The sequence below is a fragment of the Manihot esculenta genome, chromosome 17 (genome assembly GCF_001659605.2).
Source record: "Manihot esculenta cultivar AM560-2 chromosome 17, M.esculenta_v8, whole genome shotgun sequence".
Taxonomy (NCBI): domain Eukaryota; kingdom Viridiplantae; phylum Streptophyta; class Magnoliopsida; order Malpighiales; family Euphorbiaceae; genus Manihot; species Manihot esculenta.
The window spans coordinates 24,714,331-24,734,676 of record NC_035177.2 but is presented as its reverse complement, the minus strand read 5'-3'; the positions used below and the strand labels follow the sequence as shown (position 1 = coordinate 24,734,676).

Here is a 20,346-nt window from a genome sequence, read left to right as displayed (position 1 = left end):
CACACAAAAAAAAGAAAAAAAAAAAAAGGACATTGAATTTTTCTAAACTATATTCTAGTTTTCTTCAATTCAAGGTTTTTAAAGAAACATTATCATAATTGTTTACACGTGAATGACCTTATCTTTTTGATTTGTTATTAAAGATAATCTCAAAGTACTAGTTTATGCACTGTCAAAGAGTATTCAGAAAAAGCTTTTTTTTTATGCAGCTTTTCAGTTATTTTCCTTGAATTACTAGAGTTAGAGAATTCGTGAAGAAAAGAAAAACATTTTAAATGGTTTGGCTAAACATTTAGACTATGTTCAAGCAAATTTAATCATAAAATTTAGCCGTGTAATTCACTTGGTAGGTCCAGGTTTTTGAATCCTTACTCCCCTATTCCTTAAAAAAATATAAATTAAAAATTAATTATTTAAATCGTTTAGTTCTTAATTACTCATTATCAATTAACCTCTTGAGATTACTATGGAATCTGCTTGACTTGCAGGGAATAACTATTACATCCCATTTATCTATTAAACATTGCCCAAAAGAAATAAATAAAAAAAAAAGGTCAATGGATTTTTATATAAACCCCATTTATCATAAACTTAAGGTTTAAATATTAAAGCACACATCTATATGACAAAATTAAAAGAAGATCTTAAAGAATCTTGTGAATCCAAAGGTAAAGTTAATTAATTAAGCTTTAAGGATCTCTTCTCATAGAGATCAATGAAAAGAAAAAGAGAAGTTGCAGTTCAGATCTTTCTTTCTCTTTTGCTTTTCCTATATCTCATCCATCATTTGAGGAGACTTAAACTTGGGAAAGAGATAGATGGGTTTTTATACTTTCTCCAACCGCTTTCAGAATTTACTGTTTAGACTTTATTTAGTTAGGGTTATTTAATTAAAAGCTTTTAAATTACTAATGAATGTTAAATTTTTTACTTGATTGGATTGATTTCTGTGAAGTAAAAACTCATCTTCTTTATTGCAGAGAAAGTATTCTAAGAGGATGTTTGACTTAAAATTAACTTATAAATTATTTAAAATTTATAAATATTTAAAATTAGAAGCAATAATGTATTTTATTAAAACACTTATTAATGATTAATGGTAAATTATATTTTAATTCTTAAATTTTAGCATAATTAATGCATTAATCCTTATATTTTTAAAACCGGACATTTAAATCCCTCTATATTCAGTTTGTCTAAATTAGAGGTTCCTCCATCCAATTTTGTTATTAAAAGTGTGAAAAATATTTTTATTATCCTTTTAAAATGGATAAACTACACTTGAGTCCTTAAATTTTAGCATAATTAATAGATTGACTCCTATATTTTTAAAAAACGTACACTTAAATTTCTCTATAATTAGTTCGTTATCATCTACTATAATTTAAACATTTTAATCCTTCATTTTTTACTTAAAAAAACACTTAAATCTCTATTAACTTTTGTTTATAATATCTCATTTAATTAATTTTTAACACTTTTATTCTTCAATTTCCATTCATTAAAATACTTCAATACTTATAATTTCAAAACTTTTAGAAAATACTCACCACTTCAACTATTTTTAAGTGGTATCAAGTAATCTTTTAAGTATGTTGTAAACTTTTATAAACAGTATTTTAAGGAGAAATTATACTTTTAGAAGAAATTTAACCATTCATTAGTTTGAACCAATGCCTATAATGAATGAAAGTACAGTAATTTTTAGACGGATTAAATATGGAGAAATTTAAAAATTTAGTTTTAAAAATATAAGGACTGATCTATCAATTATACTAAAATTTAGAGATTAAAGTGTAATTTATATAATATAAAATTCTCACTTATATTAAAAAGAATTTAAGTATTTATAAGAGTATATATTTTAAATATTTAAAATATTTATTCTCACTTTAATTGGTTGACTAACAAAATTATAGACAAAAAGATCTTTAATTTGAATAAAATGATTATATAGGAATTTAAATGTTTGATTTTAAAAATATAAAGATTAATCTATTAATTACGGTAAATTCCCATCTTGAAATTTAAGTTGTAATATATATGTAAGTTTAAAATGAAAAAAATTTGCAAAATTGAACAGTTTTTTATAAGATAAGATAAGAGAAAATTAGTTAGGCGGTGAGCCATCCCTAAAATTAATTATATCTTGACATGCACGTAGATGTAATTTCTGAGAGGAAATAGGATACTGAATTGCCTTGGCTTGATATTTATTCAAACAAACAGGTCTTTACGAGCATGAAAATATTAATGATTGAGCTTTTACAAACTCTCCTATCAAATAATAACTAAGCTTAATTATAAAAGTTATCTTTGTACACTTCCTACTACAAATGCAACTCACCATTGTAACAGTATCACCACCTTTGTTTTCCCAGCTTAATAACAACTGAAAAATAATATTTTCATGGGGCCATACACTTCACCTTATTCCCCAAATCTCTTTAATTTCCTCACCAAACTAATAAAAATCTCACTGTAATAACAAATTTATATATATATATATATATATATATATATGACTGCTACACCACAACAGCAGCACCCACCAAAATGTCTCTATCTTCTCTGAATTTTCCCTTTGCTTGTATCTGCAGCTAAACGATAATAAGAAGATCCATCACCTGGAACAACCATATTTGGGATTAGCTGAGGAGGGCTCTCTCTGTGATAGCTCCCATGGTCATAAGATATGAGACCTGGATTATAGTAATCAACAAGACCTGGGTTCTTAGCTATTGGAGTAGTGTGTTCATGGTGATCAATTCTATTTCTCAAGCTCTGGTCAAGTGAATCTTTAATGCTAGAACCACATTGTCTAGGCTGTGTTTGGTAGAAAACTTTTGAAACCACTAGCTCTCCATCTTTTTCTTCTTCATTGTGCCCTAGATGGTATTGGTGCATAACCCAGTTTGTTTTTTCAGGCTTTCGTTGCCGACCATAGTTTGTGTAAAGCACCAAGATTTTCTTGAATCCTTTGACAATCCCAGCAGAGAAAACTGGCCTTGTTTTGCCTGTTTTGTGCCATCTGGTTTCGCTCCCGTCTTCATCAGTATGCACTTTTCTGCGTTTTCTAGTTCCAGTTGTGTATGCCTTTGAAGGCCTGTGAAAAAAGTGCCTGATTTGCCCATCATTGCTTACTCCTGCATTATAAGAATTATGTTTGGATTTGCTTTATGGGGAAAGAGAAAACGTTTAAAGCAAATGGTTATTTATATATCCTAAACTAAACTTTACCCTTTCTAAATCAAAATAAATAAAAAAAAACAAAAAGAAAAGAAGGCCATTTGTATTTTTAAGACATAAGGATAAGTATGTTTTTTTATGATAATTTAAGCCAGAAATGAATAATCATAGATGGAGCATAGGGATCCCCAGGAGAGGAGCTTTCTTTAGAGTTATGTCACTAATGATTCAGAAAAGATTTTATGATAAATTCTATTGATTTGTTAATCATATGTTTCAATGGTGATTAAAAAAAATTTTATGATCAAATTATGTTGATTTGCTGTTGATGATATAGGACTTGGTTTTCATTTATCGATGGAGAAAAGATAATGACATAATTATAATTCAGTCACCGTCTTTTATTAAGTCAATAGACTTATCCCACTAAGAGTTATGAGCCATATCAATATATATATTTTTATAATTACGTGATAAATTTATTTTTATATTATAAAAAAATATTTTTTATGAGAGATAAAATACTAATTATGTATTTCTACTAACATTGTATAATTTTTTTATCATTATAATAAGGATTTTTTTTAGACTTCGGAGTAAATAGATGTAGTTCTTCCCTATGCCCTAGCTCTCCATTCTTTAACTAAATCGTTTAATATTGAATGAAAGAATCCAATTCCAAACTTCTTATTTATTGTATTGTTAAAGAAAATTGTAAGGAGATTAATCAAATAATGCATATATGTTAAGCAAAAAGCAGTAACCAATGAATTAACAACCAAAGCATTATCAATTTTATACTTAACCTAAATTATCTTTTCATTTTCATTAAAGGGTTTGATTAAAATTTAAGAAATAACAAATTTTCTGTCTCTCTTATTAGAATAACCACAAATGAGACCCTTTTACCTGTAAGATTCTGAATTTAATTAATTAAATGAATAAGAATTTGATTGGTGAGGCACTGTTAATCTATATTCCAGGTTAAAAAGCTGCTAAAATCTAGCTAATTAGGCCAGTAAGGTTCTGATAAAAGTAATCAAAGATCTGCAGAAGAGATGAAATTACCTGGTAGCTTCTCAGGATGGGTATAGCAAATTCCATTCTCTCCTTCAATGGTTGGGATGAATTCATCAATTAGAGGGTGAAGTTTTCGCATATCAGACAATATCTTGGCTTCTAAATGTTCAAGAATTTCTTGGTCGTTTGGATCAAACTTTACTCCTGCTGGTAGGCCTGGTAAATCATGAACTATCCCACCTGCAGCCTATGATTTGTTCATAACAAAAAGGATGACAATTTAGCGAACAAGAAGAGGGCAACATATATAATGGGTTCCATAGAAAAAAACTGATAGGATATGTACCTGATCTTGCATCTGGATATTATGGCCACAAGAAGGGCAGGTGATGTTTCGAAGTTCATCGATTTTGTTGTCGATGACAGTGTCCTCTTTTGGGCAGGCTGTGACTAAGTGAATAGCTCTTTCATCAACTGAGTTATTATTGCACCATGTCATGTCTCTAGCTTTGCTCTCTGCCCATCACACACTGGAAGTTTTATTCTATATTCTCTTGTCCTTCCAGAAAGAACAGAACTATCAAGAAATTTAAAATAATAATAAATAATAAGATAAATTACAGAGACAAAAGGAAAGACAAATCAGAGAAAAAAAGCAAGACTTGTCTCTTTAAAAGACTTTTTTTGTTTGTGTAAAAATCCAAAACCCAATTCTGGTATCTTGAAGTTAGGCAATGAAATTTAATGCTTGTACACCTTTTCTTGAGTTACCACTTGTAGCTACTGCAGAATCTTGATCCCAAAGAGAGAGAGAGAGGATAAGAAGAAAGAAAGAAAGAAAGAAAAAGAGGCAGGCGTATTGTAGAAATAAACTGGGATTGCTTGGACGCCAAGGTTTGGTTATGATAATATATATACAGTTGCACCAAAGAATAAATGTGGTCTACAGCTTCCTTGTCGGCTAATGTCTAAAACACCAGCAGTACTTTTATTACGTTATACTTTAGGAAAGTGGAAGCTTTTTTTTTCTTAAAAAAAATTATATCGAAAATATTTATTTAGATTCGATTCATCGTAAATTCGATTTAAATAAATATTACTGGAATATGAAGCTATACTAGGCCTAGCTACACCATCTGCTTCATCACTTCTCAGACGCTTTACCTCTTTAGATTGAGAGAGAGATTAGCTGCAGTGTCAACCTAGGGTATGCTTAAAGCTATATGAAATTTTTGTGTATGTATACCAACTTGTATTGCTGCTGTTAATCCATTTATTCACCTGCAGTTGCTATATGATAAAATTATATAGTTATTTAAAAAAATATTTATTAAATTTTATTATTTTAAAATATGACAAATTTCAAAATTGTATAAATAAAATTATATAAAATTAATTGATGAATTCATAATTTATGAAAACAAAAAAGGAAAAGAATGATACTATCGTGTTTTGCTTCGATCACAACTCATAAAGTTATTTACAGAATTGAAAGATACAATACCCTACAAAATAAAGAAAAATAACATTGATCAATTTTGAGATAGATTTATTTTTTCGTATTAAATTGAAATCATTTTATTAAAGAGTCAATTTCTCATATCTTAATTTTTAAATTTAATTAAATTAAATTGTATCTATATTTTTTTACCATGATGAAATTTCATTTCATATTATTGTTAGTATTATTATTATTACAGAAGATTTTGGCCAATATTTATGTCTTAGCTTTTCAAAGAAGCTAAGGACTATACGCCAACAACAAAAACCTTATTTGTTAAGCTTTGAAGCTGTGTCTTTGACGGATTGATAAGGATTTTGAAAAAGTTTTTGTCAAACGTGTTTCCCCATTTAGTTGAATTTTCTAAGTTTTTTCTACTAAATTTTTAAATTTTTATTTATATTTAATAATACATAAATCAAAAATCTCTTAAAATCGCCACACATATCTATCAGGATGTGAATGATATAAAAAGATTTTACAGACCGATCCAATCAGATCATAATAAGATTGATCTCTAAAAAGTCGAATCATATTGTTAAGGGTTTCAAACCAATCGAGACATGAGCAATATAAAAAGTAAACCTTTCAAAACTCGAATCGCCAGTCTTAAATGCATATGTATGGAAAAGTATCAATGTGATATTTTTAGTCGAAAACAGTTCAATCGGATATATACCCTTGCAAACAATAAGTAGGAATTGATTTTTTTTCACCAATAAAAAAGATTCATTTAGTCTTTTTCGTAAAAAATATTAACTTTTCTAAACTAAAGATCCCGTGAACCATCTTATTAATCACTTGCATTTACTCCATTAATAAACCAACCACATTCAAAAGAAAATCAACCACAATTAGATTGGTTTTAAATGAGTTTAGATTTGGTTTAATTGATTTAGGTTATGTATTCTCAATATAATTTTATTTTTAAAAAACTTTTATATACGTTGAGTATATATATATTTATTCAATTAAAAAATAATGCATTATAAAAAAATAAATTTTATCCAAAATATAATTTAAATTTAACATTTATATATGTATTTATTATAATATTTTTTTTATGATAAATAGCGTTGAATTATCGATTACAATTTAAATTATATAAATCATTGGTTCGATTTCAGAGTTAAATGGAAAACCAAAACTCAACCCCTAACGAAATTAATGATGGAACTCATAAAGTATTGATGAGATGAATCCCAAATTTAATTATAAATAATAATTATGCTAATTATATTTTTATTATTTCCTAATGATTTATGTGAAAATAAAAGTAAATGAGTATAATATTTTAGTGTTTAACCTAATGAGAAATTTAAAAATTAAAAAGAAAAAGTATCTTTAATTTAGGGTGGAAATAAAGATTTCAACATCCTTATTTATATCACCAATAAACAATAATTCAACATTCTTATTTATTTCACCAATAAGCTTCCAGAGAAGCAAGTTTTTAAACAATCTTATGTATTTCGCCAGTAAGCAATATTATCAACGTGTTCCATGGCTCCCCACTTTTAAACGGAGACAGCGGAAGCCATCATAGTACTTCCTATTCTTTATTTAAGAGAAAGACGTCCATCTAAGTAACACAACCTTATTGGGTGTTTTTTTTTTTTTTCTAATAAATTATCCGATCGATTTAAATATACGTCAGATACACTTATTAAAAAATAATTATTTTTTAAATTTTAAAAGTATTAAACTCAATTTTATTTTATATTTTCTTTAACAAAAATTTTTTATTCTTTGAAAAGTTGATTAGCTGAGTTAATATTTTAATATTATTTGAATAGACTATGAAACTAGAGAGAAGTTCCAAGCAGAATGTGTTTGAAAGAAGCAAAATTTCCAAAGATTTTACAGGTTGGGAATCAATGAGCTGCGCAACACAAACTGTTAAGAAATTGAGTGATGACCTGAGGTTATACCTACAAAAAAGTCGGACTCAAAATCCATCAGAGTTCATTGTGTAAGCGGATCCATTAGCACACCGTTCAACCTGTAGTTGAAGCAGGCCGGATTCACCAGGAGTCCAGACTCATCAGACGTGATGGGTAAAAAGGGAGCAAGCCCAGTTACGCTGCGACCCTATCAGCACGAGCGCTGGAAGAGAATTAAATGGCTGTCTAGTGAGGATGGACAGATAGGTAAGACTATGCGTACGGCTTTATGTGATAGCAACAGGTGATACTATAATAGAGTCACGATTACGCATCATTAGAAAATAAAGAAAAAAGGAATGAAAAATGAAAGTATAACTCATTCAGACTAAACTTTTTCATACACACAAAAACTCTATTTTTCTTTAAATCTCGTCTCAGCATAATATTCCTACAGAAAATCTTCATACAAAATTAGTTATTAATTAATTAATAAATAATCCAACGTCAAGATCCAAAACGGAATGAGATCATTAGACTTGGGAGTAAAGTAGAAGGTGATAACATCACAATATATATAATATATTAAATACTAATAATTAAATATAAATGGGTTGACGACCTTCTTAGCTAGCTAGCTACAGATTGAATTAGTGAAACAAGATCTAGATAGGACTGGGAAGAGAAAATTTTCTTCCAAAGTCTACGAAATTTGGAAAATTTTGTATTTATCAGATTACAAAAACTGTAAATTTCCAGACAAAAGTTTTATATATAAAAGTCTTCCATTATCATATTTTTTCTTTTCGGAGAAATGATAATTTCAGATGACTTCTGTACGATGTTTAAAGTGACAGGTTTGTCCTGAAAATGGTGGGGCCCACTAGACAGCAGATGGGCTATGGGCCAGATCATTTAGGCCCCAGTTTCAGCCTAACAAAAACAAGAAGAAGATGATGAATTATTAAAGAATAAAATAAGAAAGAAATTAAAAAATAATCAAAGTAAAAATATAGTTTCTAAATTAGATAGTACAGTGCAAAATTTCTAAGGGGATCATGTGAATTTTGCTATGAATATTGAATTTTTTTTTTCTAACCGGAATTGGGGAATTTGATTTCTGTCCAATTTTGATGTTAGAATTCAGTTTTAGTTCTATTTTAATTTGAAATCAATTTAGTTGAATTTTCCCCCCCTCATTGCTGATGGTTTCTTAGTTCATTAGAGTTGACACTTGACAAAGACATTACACCAAAACCCAACATAGGCAAATCTAACCACATTTTAGCAGATCAAGTTACATGCAAAAATTAAAATTTTAAATTATGGTGGAAATTTTCTTATGTACAAATCATCACGTATAATATGTAATTAGGCTTAGGGATGAGCATTCGGTCGGTTTTATTTAAAATTGAACCGAACCGAATAAATCAAAAACCAAAATTTTAGTGTTTATGAAAATCGAACCGAATCGATTTTGGTCAGAAACCAAATTAAACCGACCCGGTCTGATTCGATTCGATTCGATTCGATTTGATCGGTTTCAATTTTTAATAATTTTTTTATTTTTTACACTTTATTTTTAATATTTTAAAATTTAATTAAAATATTTTAATTTTAATATGATTTAATTTCTCAAAAAAAACATATTATTATCACTAATCGGTTCAATTTGGTTTTTTTGATTTTTTTCTGATTAAAATTGAACCGAACCGAAATAACTAAAATTTCTGAAATTAAAAATCGAACCAAACTGAAATGTATTAAAAACTGAACCAAATTTTTAAATTAATTCAATTCGAACAATTTTTTCGATTTAAACAAAATATTGATCAACCCTAATTAGGCTTACTCATCCATTCACCTGCATCATATACTTAGAAGTCAAAAGCTTTGGCCTGAAATTTACAAAGTATTTGATTTGTTATATTTTATTATTATTCATATCTGTTCACAAAGGGAAATATTAATTCGTAATTTTCTAAATCACAAGTTATTTTTTGAAAATTTTAAATATGGCGATTAAGCAGTCGAACACATGAATAGCAAAACATTATTTATTTATTTATTTATTTTTGCTAAAAGATAAAGTTGAAATAAGTAAAGATGTCTTATCGGCTAAGGTAGAGATGTTATATCCTTATTTTTATAGATATAAATATATAAAATAAAGTTATCAAATTAAGATAAACTCAAGTAAAGATGTCTTATCATAACTATTGTATTATTTTCGGTTTGTTTGTAAAAAAATTATTTTCGTTTAAAAAAAAACTTTTTATTATTTTTTATTTGATTATACTTTTCAAAAGATGGTGTTAGCAAAATTAATAAATTTTATAAAATAATTTCTTATTTTAAAAAAAGATTTTTTTAACGTAATATATATATATTTTTTATTTGAAAAATATTTTATATTTATTGATTTTTTGAAATATTTTAAATGTGAGAAGATATGAAAAAAAAATATTTTTTTAAAGAAAAATGGAGCCTTACCTATCAAAAAAACACTTACACATTCAAATCTAATTTAGAATTGATTTATAATATAAAATTATGATAAATTTTATTTAAAATATAATAGCTAATTCACAAATAAAATAAAATAAAATATTTTAATTTTCTAATTAGTTGAATGTAGGTTGATATATACAAAACTTTTCATAACCCAATTATTCTCCATACATTATATATAATAATCAGGGGCGGAAGGAAGGTACGGCAAGAGGATGTGTCATACCGGCGACCGAAAAATGCTTTGAAGGGGAATAAAGGTGCCGCAGCGGCGCAATCGGTGATGCCGCAGTGGCGCAGTCGATATCCTATCAAAGGAAAGCTCCTGGCTCCACCACTAATAATAATAATAATAATAATAATAATAATAATAATAATAATTACACAATATAGAAAATCAATTTTGAACAAAAAATATTGAAATTGTTTAGAATAAAAAGAATGGGTTCTTAGATTTTTATCATAAAAATGTGTTAATAGATGTTCTTGATCATTGATCAAACAGCTTATGATAAGATAATTTATTTCTAATCACAATTAGCTAAACACAGACATACAAAAAGGCAATTAATCAGTCCAATGATGAATCAATGAATAGCCAAAGAAAATAGAATATTTGATTAAAAAGAGAGAAAAAAGAAAGTGGGTCCCTTTCCCTTTCACTTTCCCTCCCTATGAAGATCCCTATTCTACACGCAAACAAATATTAAAATTTCACAGCCAAAACGACAAGTCACCGGCCCCCTCCTCCTGTCTGTCCCATTCAACATTTTCCTTCTTTAATTTCATGAGTCCCACTTGAATATTAAAGTCAAATGAAATCCCCCAAATCTCAGCTTTCTTTGTTTCTTTGTCACATCATCTTCCTCCAGGAATTTCAATCCATTTTAATTAGACCTAATCCAATTAATTAGGATGTTCAAAATTGCTGGTTCCAATTAACAAATGAACTACAGACATACCTCGGCCTCTAAACTGTTCAGGATTGCTGCAACTTGAACAATAGTAGGTCTGCTCTTCCTAGAATTGCTAACACAAGCTGAAGCAACCTTGGCCAATCTAATGATTTGTTTCATGTCTGAAGGTAATGCAAGTCTAGGATCTAAAACATCACTAAAGTTCATGTCTTTAATCAAAGGCAATGCCCACTTCACAAGTAACCCTTCCTCATTTCTCCTTCCAGTCAAAAGCTCTAACAAAACCACACCAAACCCATAAACATCACTTGCTTTGCAAGGACCACCACCTATCTCCCTCCAATATTCTTCATCCACGTACCCTGCAATTCCTCTTCTTTCTGTAGGTGCCAAAAAAGATAGCCCATAGTCACAAACCCTAGCAGAAAACTTCACATCTAATAGAATATTTGAGGCCTTGAAACACCCATGTATAACATTTGGTGCCACCCCTTCATGTAAGTATTCAAGCCCTCTAGCCGCTCCGGCAGCAACCCTCAGTCGCCGGCTCCAATCCAATAAGGAACCCCCATCAGAACTTTCATGCAAATAAAAATCCAAACTGGCCATACCAACAAATTCCATGACAATAATTCTCTCACCAGGAGCCTGTGAAATTCCCAATATAGGCACTATATTTGGATGCTGGGCTAAAGACAGTGTTTTAAGTATTGAAGAGAATCCAAAACCAGCATTGCTCAAAACAAGAGATGGGTGTATTCTTTTAACTGCAACTAGCTCTTCTCTTGGCAATACGGCAGCGTATACCGTACCTAAACGACCTTTACCGATAACTCTCCGATGGTTAAAGCCATCAGTAGCAGCATCTATATCTGTCAATGGATATGTGGGAGCAGAAACCTTGACTGAAAGATTTTCTTCAGATTCTACAGGCTTCTTTCTACAGAAGAAATAAAGGACCACACCAAGAATGATAATAAAAATTGAAAGAAGCGCAAGGGTAAAATCATAAGCAATTTGCTTGCCGGAGCCCATCTTTCCGATCACGTTTATCTTGGTTGATATATCGTGATCTGTTACAAGGAATTACTTGTAGAATTGGGGTTATATATGAGTAAAAGAAAGAAGATAAAGAAGAGAAGATGAATCTGTGTGTCTAAAATGTGCAACCTTTGAAAAACGGGACCTTTTTTGGTAAGATAGTTGGAGTTTCTATATAGCTTTGATTTTCAGTGATGTTGGATCGCGGTTGGCCGCCCTATCTTGTACTTTTTTCGCGAGGAAAGTTGGTAAATTTGACAAACAGTTGCATTGACCCAATTTTTTCTTTAATCCTAATTTTTTTTATATAGGATTAGGAGGATAGAACTCGAATTTGAGTAGATACCTTAAACTATTAGAACGAGTCAGACCAAATTATTAATTTTTCTTTTGGGCTTCCTTAAAACCTGCAGCATTGGGATGTTGGGTTGTCAAGATCTGGGAGGCCTAGTTAAGTATCCTAAATTGATTAAGGTATTTGTGGGTTGCTTGCCTTTGACGGATCAAGTGATAGATGCTGTTATTCTATATTAACTTATCAGAATTGTATTATATTACTATAATACCGGTTTTTAATTATAACAGCCAGTCAGCCATAGGCCATGCATGTAAATCTCATGTAAAATCCACATATATGTATATATCTTTTTTTTATTATTATTAAGGAAATCTGAATCCTCACCCTCCATATCAGCCAAAAAATCACAAGGTGTTGGTTTATGCACCTCCCCATCAACCGACACTATAAAGAGGGTGAAAATCAACGGGAGACGAATCAAAACTCAAATATATATCAGGCCCTCAACCGACATTTTGGTCTAGTCAGGAATTTTGTATCAATTTTAGTAATGGTGTGTGTAATATAGTGGGGAGTGGTTTGGGCCAATGGAAGCTTTGCTGTTAGCTCGGCCTGTAATATCTATCCACTGCAGGCTTAGCCTTCCAATTTCAGGCAGAAATTTATTTTGTGGGAATTTGAATTAAGACTATAGATGTATCTAGATACACATTTTGGGTGGAGCACAGGCTGCAAAAAGCAAGCAGCAAGCTTTCACGTGAAAGAAAGGGCCCCGAGGCAGGAGGGAACCACCACTTAAAGTACCTAAATTTATATCTATTCCATTCCCTGGGGGACATGTTCATGCAGTTGCAGTACACAAGCACTGTAAAATTTCTCCTAAACTTATCACTTCCCTTCTAGCATCAGTTTTGCGAAGATTCCCCTTCTCTGGGATCTTTCCCTATTTCAATATCTGATTCCACAAACACTGATTTCAATAGTGACTGCCAATAAAAGCCCCACCACTTTCAATAAAAATCAAGTTGAGCCACATCACTCTCAACGAATCATCTTTAGTGCATGGCAGCAGGACCCCATTTCAAGGATTTTCACTTTACGTTTTACAGTAATTTAACAACAATCTCCTTTTACCCCAAACTGGGAAGATTAGCACTAAAACAAGAAAATTGGAGCTTGTCTCTCTGTTAGCTCCTTCAAACTCCCAAGTTGGAAACAAAAACTATAATTATTGTATTTCTCAAGCTACATTTCCATGATCTAAGCCATCTTCATTGTAATAGGGTGTCAATTTCCCATCTTTTTTAGCAGTCTTTGGGATGTTCTCTGGTCCAACTTCTTGCAGCATTTTCACCACCCTTCTCATTGATGGACGGCTGATGGGGAGAGGATTTATACAGAGAATGCCAATGTTGAGGACCTTGCATATTTCTTCTCTGAAACAAGAATCCAATTTGGGATCAATTACATGATCTACTCCTTTCTGATCTAGAGTGGTGCATACCCACTTGACCAAATCCTTCTCGCCGAGCTCTGGATCCACCGGAAGCTTCCTTGTGATTAACTCCAAAATTACCACACCAAAGCTGTAGATATCACTCTTTTCATTCACCCTAAGTGTGTAAGCATACTCTGCAATGACACAGCACACAAATTAATTCCAATTCTGCAACACATTAAATCAAAAACTAGCTAAGAAGGATTATAGCTAACCTGGAGCAATGTAACCACAGGACCCTGCAATAACAGACATGGACTTGGGCTTTCCGGCGGTAGAATCAACCACCTTGGCTACACCGAAATCGGCCAACCTTGCTCCGAAATCCCCATCCAACAGAATGTTGCTCGACTTAACATCTCTATGCACAATTGGAGGAACGCAGTCGTGATGCAAATATGAAAGTCCTTCAGCTGCATCTAAAAGGATCTTATATCTTGTTGGCCAATCTAGCAACCCTCCCTTGCCACTGTGCAGCAAATCACCCAAGCTACCATTTGGCATGTACTCGTATACCAGAAGTTTGCAGTCTCTAGTGATGCAGCAGCACCATAGCTTCACAATGTTCTTGTGTCTAATCTTACCCAAAGTCTCAATCTCTGCTTCGAATCTGTCGTCCTGGAACTGACCCTTCTCAACATCGGTTTCATCACTCTCCTTTTTATCCCCTCCCCAGAGCTTCTTCACTGCTACTACTTCGCCGATGCTAAGCACAACCTTGTACACTTTGCCTGAAGATCCACTTCCTATTACATTATCCTCATCAAGAGAAGCCAAGATCTCGCATTCACTGAAACCCAACTTGTGAAACGACATCAATGTCCATTTTGACTTGTCGATAGCTCTTGCATTCTTAAAACTCTGGTACTTGAAATAGAACCAAACCACACCAACAACAAGGACTAGAGCAGCAAGTATGAAAATGGACTTCAGAAACCAGACATAACCTCCGCCTTTACCTTCACCTCTTCCATCGCACAGACCTTCAATACCTCCACATAAGCCAGGATTTCCAAGAAAGCTACTTTTGTACATTTGCTTGGAAAAGAAAGGTGGAATCTCCCCAGATAGCCTGTTATTTGACAAATTCAGATGATTCAACTTTAAATTCTGCATGCTAAGTGGGATTTTCCCAGAAAACTGATTGTTAGACAAATCGAGATAATTAAGCACAGGCAGCCTTCCAATTTGCTCGGGTATCTTCCCTGAAACCTGGTTGTTAGCCAAATTGAGCTCATTCATTTTCTTCCAGTTATCAACTCCGCTTGGCAGCTCACCGGAAAGCAAATTCCCATGAAGATTCAGACTTCCCAACAGCTTCAGATTCACTATACTCACGGGCAACGGTCCACTGAATTTATTTTCACTTCCAGAAAAAGACCGAAGATTCTCTAACCAACCAATCTCCTGTGGTATGATTCCATTGAAACGATTATTATCTAAAATCAACAGCGACAAATTTGCTGCCGTGGCTATGGTCTTAGCAATTGGACCAGAAAATGAATTGTTAGCAAGCTCAACAAGGTATACATGAGGCAAGCCCCAGAACCCAGATGGCACTTCACCAGAGAACCGGTTATACCCCAAGCGGACACGAGCTAAGCTCCGGCATTCACTTAAACTTTCCGGTATTTGACCCGAAAATGAATTGTGTATCATTAGCAGCTCCTCTAACTCGCCATATGCACACAAACTCGCAGGGATTTGGCCTGTGAATTTATTGCTCGACACGTCGAGCCATTTCAGCGGCGAATTTTTGCCGAGGTTTTGGGGCAACTCGCCGGTGAGTCTGTTACTAAACAGTCTGAGCTCGTATAATCGTGGTGAGTTGGCAATGCTCGCAGGCAAGTTCCCTTCGAATCGATTCTCATAGAGATTGAGACTCTCTAATGGTAACCGGCACAACTCGTCAGGAATAGGCCCATTCAAGTCGTTCATCGACGCGTCAAGCAGTCTCAATGCAGTTAAATTCCCCAACCCCCGAGGCAACTCACCGGTCAGCGAATTGTTGTAGAGCTCGATTTGGAACACGCTAGTCAGCTCAGTGAGTGAGCTCGGGATGGTGCCGGTTAAACTGTTGACTGCAAGGTCCAAATCCTTGAGATTCTTGAGTTGACCCAGGGAGTCAGGAATCTCACCAACTAGATTACACTCAGTGAGCCACAAAATCTCCAGGTTGGTCAAGTTCCCAAGCTCCAGAGGAATCCGACCAGGAGAAAACGGATTGTAAGACAAATTCAGCATCTTTAGAGTAGTAATGTTGCCCAAGAATGGGGGTATTACCCCATCAAAGAGATTATAAACAAGAGAAATGACCTCGAGTTTTTGAAACCGACCAAAAGACTCAGGAATATCCCCGGAGAAGTTGTTACCGGTGAGGTCAAGATACCTGAGGTTGGGGAGGTCAGCTAAGGTATGAGGGAGTGTACCAGTAAGGCAGTTCTGAGAGAGATCAAGGTGGTGAAGATTCTGGCAGGAGGAAATGTCAAGAGGGAGACTCTCATTAATGAAGTTATTATAGAAGGAAATGGACGTGAGGTTGTGGAGGCGGCAGAGGAGGGAAGGAAAAGGGCCAGCTACGTTGGAGTTGGAGAGGTCGATGGAAGAGACAGAGTGGGTAACAGGGTCGCAGCTAACGCCGAACCAGGAGCAAGGGGTGGTGTCGCGGTCGGACCAGGAAGAGAGAGCGGAGTCAGGGTCAGAGAGAGAGAGCTTCACTTGGTGGAGATAGAGGCCTTCTTGGTTGAGAGAAAAGGAAGGGGAAGGAAAGAGAAGGGAAAGGAAAGGAAGGAGAAAGAGAAGCATAGCTGTTAATTTCCTTGTGTGGCTGTAGAGAGGAAAGAGTGGAGGACAAGAAGGGGAGCATCTCGTAGGCGTATTATAAGAGTGGAAACGGAGCACTGGGAAAATAATAAATTTAAATTTATGGGTAAATGTCTTAATTAGACCATAATTTAATTAAAATTTATTATCTGGTGATTTAGTATTTGTATGGGAACTGGGAAGGACGAAAAATGGATAGAAGTAGACATTTGAAACGAATCGTACATAGAACTCAGATACAAGTACGGATTCCACTAGTTGATCCTTGTGCATGTGTGTTGTTTTAGATCCTGTTTGTTTGGTCAGAAAATATAACATAAAAAGCTACTTTTTATTTTCGCTTTTAACATTTTATTTTGGTTAAGGTTTGAATCGTATATCAACATTATAATTAGAGTTGGAAATTTTGACCAAAGTGTTTGGCAATTAGCAGAGGCATCGTGTACTACTCCTAGTTTGCACTTATTTTCAGACACGATCATGACCAACCAGAGACATGCTTAGAAACTTTACAAAATGTTAATAAATGTCTTGGTATAGTCAGTAATCATAGATTAGTGTTTAAGTGGTCTGCCAAACCATACGACAACGTGGTAATTATCTAGAAACAGTAAAACGCAAGTAGCTTGGAAAAATTGATGTTTGTCACTTCGTTTTTTGTTTCAATGTTTTGTATTTTTATCCCCGATTTGCTTGTCTAAGAGATGTTTAAATAATTTATCTCGGTTACAGAACCAATCCGGTACACCATGATCTATGGTGAAACTTATTTGAGCCAACCACAAATGCATGAATTGGACTTTCTTAATTAGTATAACATTTTGTACAAATTAGTGGAATTTAAGATTTCGGATTCCTTGCATATGCCCACAAAATTCCTCCTCACTTTAATAAATCGTTATGAAAATCCATAAATTTCAACTTCTTTTTTTTTATTTTATAATTTTTTTAAATAACAAGAAAACTTTATTAATTTATAAAGAACAAAGAAATAATGTGAGAATGAGAGATATCAATCCAAACTCCTTGACCTGACTCAGAATGAGTCGATGTTGCTAGAAAATGAGCGACATCATTCATAGATTTATAAACAAAAACACACTTTACTTCCTTATAACTAGATAGAACCAGTTTACAATCTTGAACCAAAAAATCAAAAAATGATAAATCATCCAACAAAACACAATTAATTGACATCACAAGTACCTGAGCATCCAATTCGAAAAAAACTCGATCACATCTTCACTTTTTAATCCAGCTCAATACTTCTCAAAATGCTATAGTTTCAGCATACTTTGCATCCATCTGGTTATAAAATCCAAAATAAATCCAATTAAGTTCAATCGAAAATTAAATCCAAAATAATAAAATGCACCTCTTTCATTTCAATAGAGTATATTTATTATTAAAATTATAGTTTTTATATTATCGTAGTATATTAAAAAAAATTAATAAGTGTATATTTATAACCATTAGAAAAATTATAAATTTAAAAATTACAGAAATAGGAAGTATTTAATTTAAATTAAAAAAATTAATCGAATCAAATTAATTTAGAAATGCAGTTAAATTTTTTATTCATTTTGGTTTGGTTCGATTTGATTTTTAGTTTAAAAAATCTTAATTATTTCAATTCGGTTCGATTTTGATAAAAAAAATTAAAAAAAAATTGAATCGAACCGATCAGTGATAATAATATATTATTTTAGTAATATAGAGATATTATATCATAATGAACGTTAAAATATTTCAATTAAATTTTAAAATACTAAAAATAAGGTGTAAAAAATAAAAATATTTTATCAAAAATTCAAGTCGATCAAATTGAAGCGAATCAAATCAGACTGATTTGATTTAATTCAGTTTCTGACTAAAATCAATTCGATTTAATTTTCATAAATATTAAAATTTTAATTTTTATTTTATTCCGTTTGATTTTAAATTAAACCAAACTAAACTAAATTAATAAATGAAGGAAGAATGGTGTAATAATGATTTAAAAGTATGGATTTTAAAATATTAGGTGTTATCTCTTATGAGTCCCACCAACTTGAATTTTGAGATGATGCACCATATTTATTATTTATTGAAAGGTTTAGCTTAAGATTCAAATTCCTAGTTTGGTGAACTAATTTATTATAAGAATTTATATATTTCACCTTTTTTTTAATTTATTAATAACAATTAATTAATAAATAAATAAATAAAATTAATATTAAAAAATATTTGCTAACGGATGGTAGAGGTCCTCGTCATCTCTTGCAATAATATTTAAGAGAGAGAGAGAAGTAAATTTCTGGCCATGAATATTTATAAATAATACCAGAATGCAATTACTTCTACTTATCCTTTTTGAATTCTCCCACCACCTTTCGTATTTATTTTTCAAAATTTTTATTACTCACCCACTCCACCTCTCGTAATAATACTCCTTTCATCTTTGAATCTGAACACCAAATTTTAGTAATCTTTCTTCTTTGACTCGATTTTATCATAAATCAATAGATAAACGTATGAACTGAAAACTTGAGTGAGATCATCAAAATTGATTGTCTGGAGTTTTGGGATTGATTGAGAATAAAGAGAAATTGAAAGACAAAATCTGATGGTTAATGTAATAATCAAGACACCCTGTGCCATTGGATCCTTCAATGTATGGGTCCATACATTAGGTAACTCCTCAACCACAATTCATTATCATAATAATAATTTTCTCTCCGACTTTATTTTTATTTTTACAATTACAAAACCCTATTAATTCTCAATCTAACACACACCCATATATATCAATTCACTTAAAAATTTAAACTAACTGTACTGTTCCAGACTTTCCATGACTGTACTCTCCAAGTAAAAAAAAAAAAAAAACAATATTAATCATGTCAAAAGAGACAGAGCTCCAGCAAAATTTAGAGTGTTAGATATACACATTAACTTCAACATGAAGTTAGGTTTTGTCTGAATGAGTGGTAGAGTAAACAGTAAAAGTTTGGTGGGTCTGTTTAGGATGATGGGCAACTCACACTTGTGAAAAGGTGGAGGCTAAATCTAAGCACTGAAGCCAAACATGAAACCGCATGCAGCCAAGGGACAAGGTTTTGGGAGTAGGTTGCCCAAGTGAGAGAAGAAAAATGGGTTTTTGATATTTTTGTTCCTGAAAAACTTTTGTTATTTTTTTCCAACAGCTTGCACTTTGCAATGCCCAGAAAAGCTTTGACAAATATTTGTAAAGTACAGGGTGATGATAATGTCTTTGCATGAGACCAATCAAATGTGGGTGTTGGATGGTCAAAGGGAAAAGGGCTGCTTGTGGTTTAAGCCATTGAAGGGTAAATGTAGAGCTATGATTGATGAAAATTTCATCAAGTTCCTAGAAACAAACTGCCAGAAAAGAAACATGATTTTCTCTTTTTATATCTTTTAGTAAAATAGAGGAAGAAAAGAGTTGGAGAGTGGGCTGAGTGTTCCTAAAATTTTGCTATAACTTTCTGTGAGGCAATTGATTTTAGCTTGTAGGGTAAAAAAACTAAAGTTGTTAGATGTCAACTTTTGCTGTTGTTCTTGCAATGATTGTATATGATATCTGATTTCAAAAGAATAGATAAAATCAATTTATTTAATTCCCAAAATGAATTTATATTTTAGAAAGAAAGATATCGTGATTT

The 20,346-nt window shown here is 32.1% G+C and overlaps 3 protein-coding genes across 6 annotated transcripts; all 3 read right to left on the bottom strand.

The window, feature by feature from the left end:
• Positions 1 to 2,191: 2,191 nt before the first annotated feature.
• On the bottom strand, positions 2,192 to 5,111 carry LOC110604378 (NAC domain-containing protein 73). 4 transcript variants are annotated; one of them, XM_021742519.2, is made up of 4 exons: positions 4,966 to 5,111; positions 4,556 to 4,786; positions 4,258 to 4,456; positions 2,192 to 3,146 (listed from the first exon to the last, which is right to left on the bottom strand). In XM_021742519.2, exons 2-4 carry the CDS (start codon positions 4,706 to 4,708, stop codon positions 2,563 to 2,565), a joined length of 936 nt encoding a protein of 311 aa, XP_021598211.1. In that variant the 5' UTR covers positions 4,709 to 4,786; positions 4,966 to 5,111; the 3' UTR covers positions 2,192 to 2,562. The 4 variants fall into 4 exon arrangements, with proteins under 4 accessions (XP_021598211.1, XP_021598210.1, XP_021598212.1 ...); XM_021742518.2 differs by having other exon boundaries at positions 4,556 to 4,768; positions 4,966 to 5,102; XM_021742520.2 differs by having other exon boundaries at positions 4,556 to 4,725; positions 4,966 to 5,090.
• Positions 5,112 to 10,695: 5,584 nt separating this feature from the next.
• LOC110605013 (serine/threonine-protein kinase-like protein ACR4) lies at positions 10,696 to 13,314 on the bottom strand. Its single transcript, XM_021743303.2, has one exon. The coding sequence runs from the start codon at positions 12,054 to 12,056 to the stop codon at positions 11,055 to 11,057; it is 1,002 nt and encodes a 333-aa protein (XP_021598995.1). The 5' UTR covers positions 12,057 to 13,314; the 3' UTR covers positions 10,696 to 11,054.
• A 131-nt stretch (positions 13,315 to 13,445) lies between these two features.
• LOC110604579 (receptor-like protein kinase HSL1) lies at positions 13,446 to 16,735 on the bottom strand. Its single transcript, XM_021742808.2, has 2 exons — positions 14,074 to 16,735; positions 13,446 to 13,992 (listed from the first exon to the last, which is right to left on the bottom strand). The coding sequence occupies exons 1-2, from the start codon at positions 16,661 to 16,663 to the stop codon at positions 13,601 to 13,603; spliced, it is 2,982 nt and encodes a 993-aa protein (XP_021598500.1). The 5' UTR covers positions 16,664 to 16,735; the 3' UTR covers positions 13,446 to 13,600.
• Positions 16,736 to 20,346: the final 3,611 nt, after the last annotated feature.

Bases quoted from the DNA above. Each gene is read 5' to 3' on its own strand.
- LOC110604378 (XM_021742519.2), bottom strand. From the start codon at position 4,708: ATGACATGGTGCAATAATAACTCAGTTGATGAAAGAGCTATTCACTTA. The intron at 4,457-4,555 runs GTACATATCCTA...AACAAATCATAG, and splicing joins ATATCCAGATGCAAGATCAG to GCTGCAGGTGGGATAGTTCA. The intron at 3,147-4,257 runs GTAATTTCATCT...CTTATAATGCAG, and splicing joins CCATCCTGAGAAGCTACCAG to GAGTAAGCAATGATGGGCAA.
- LOC110605013 (XM_021743303.2), bottom strand. From the start codon at position 12,056: ATGGGCTCCGGCAAGCAAATTGCTTATGATTTTACCCTTGCGCTTCTT.
- LOC110604579 (XM_021742808.2), bottom strand. From the start codon at position 16,663: ATGCTTCTCTTTCTCCTTCCTTTCCTTTCCCTTCTCTTTCCTTCCCCT. The intron at 13,993-14,073 runs GTTAGCTATAAT...GTGTCATTGCAG, and splicing joins CTGTGGTTACATTGCTCCAG to AGTATGCTTACACACTTAGG.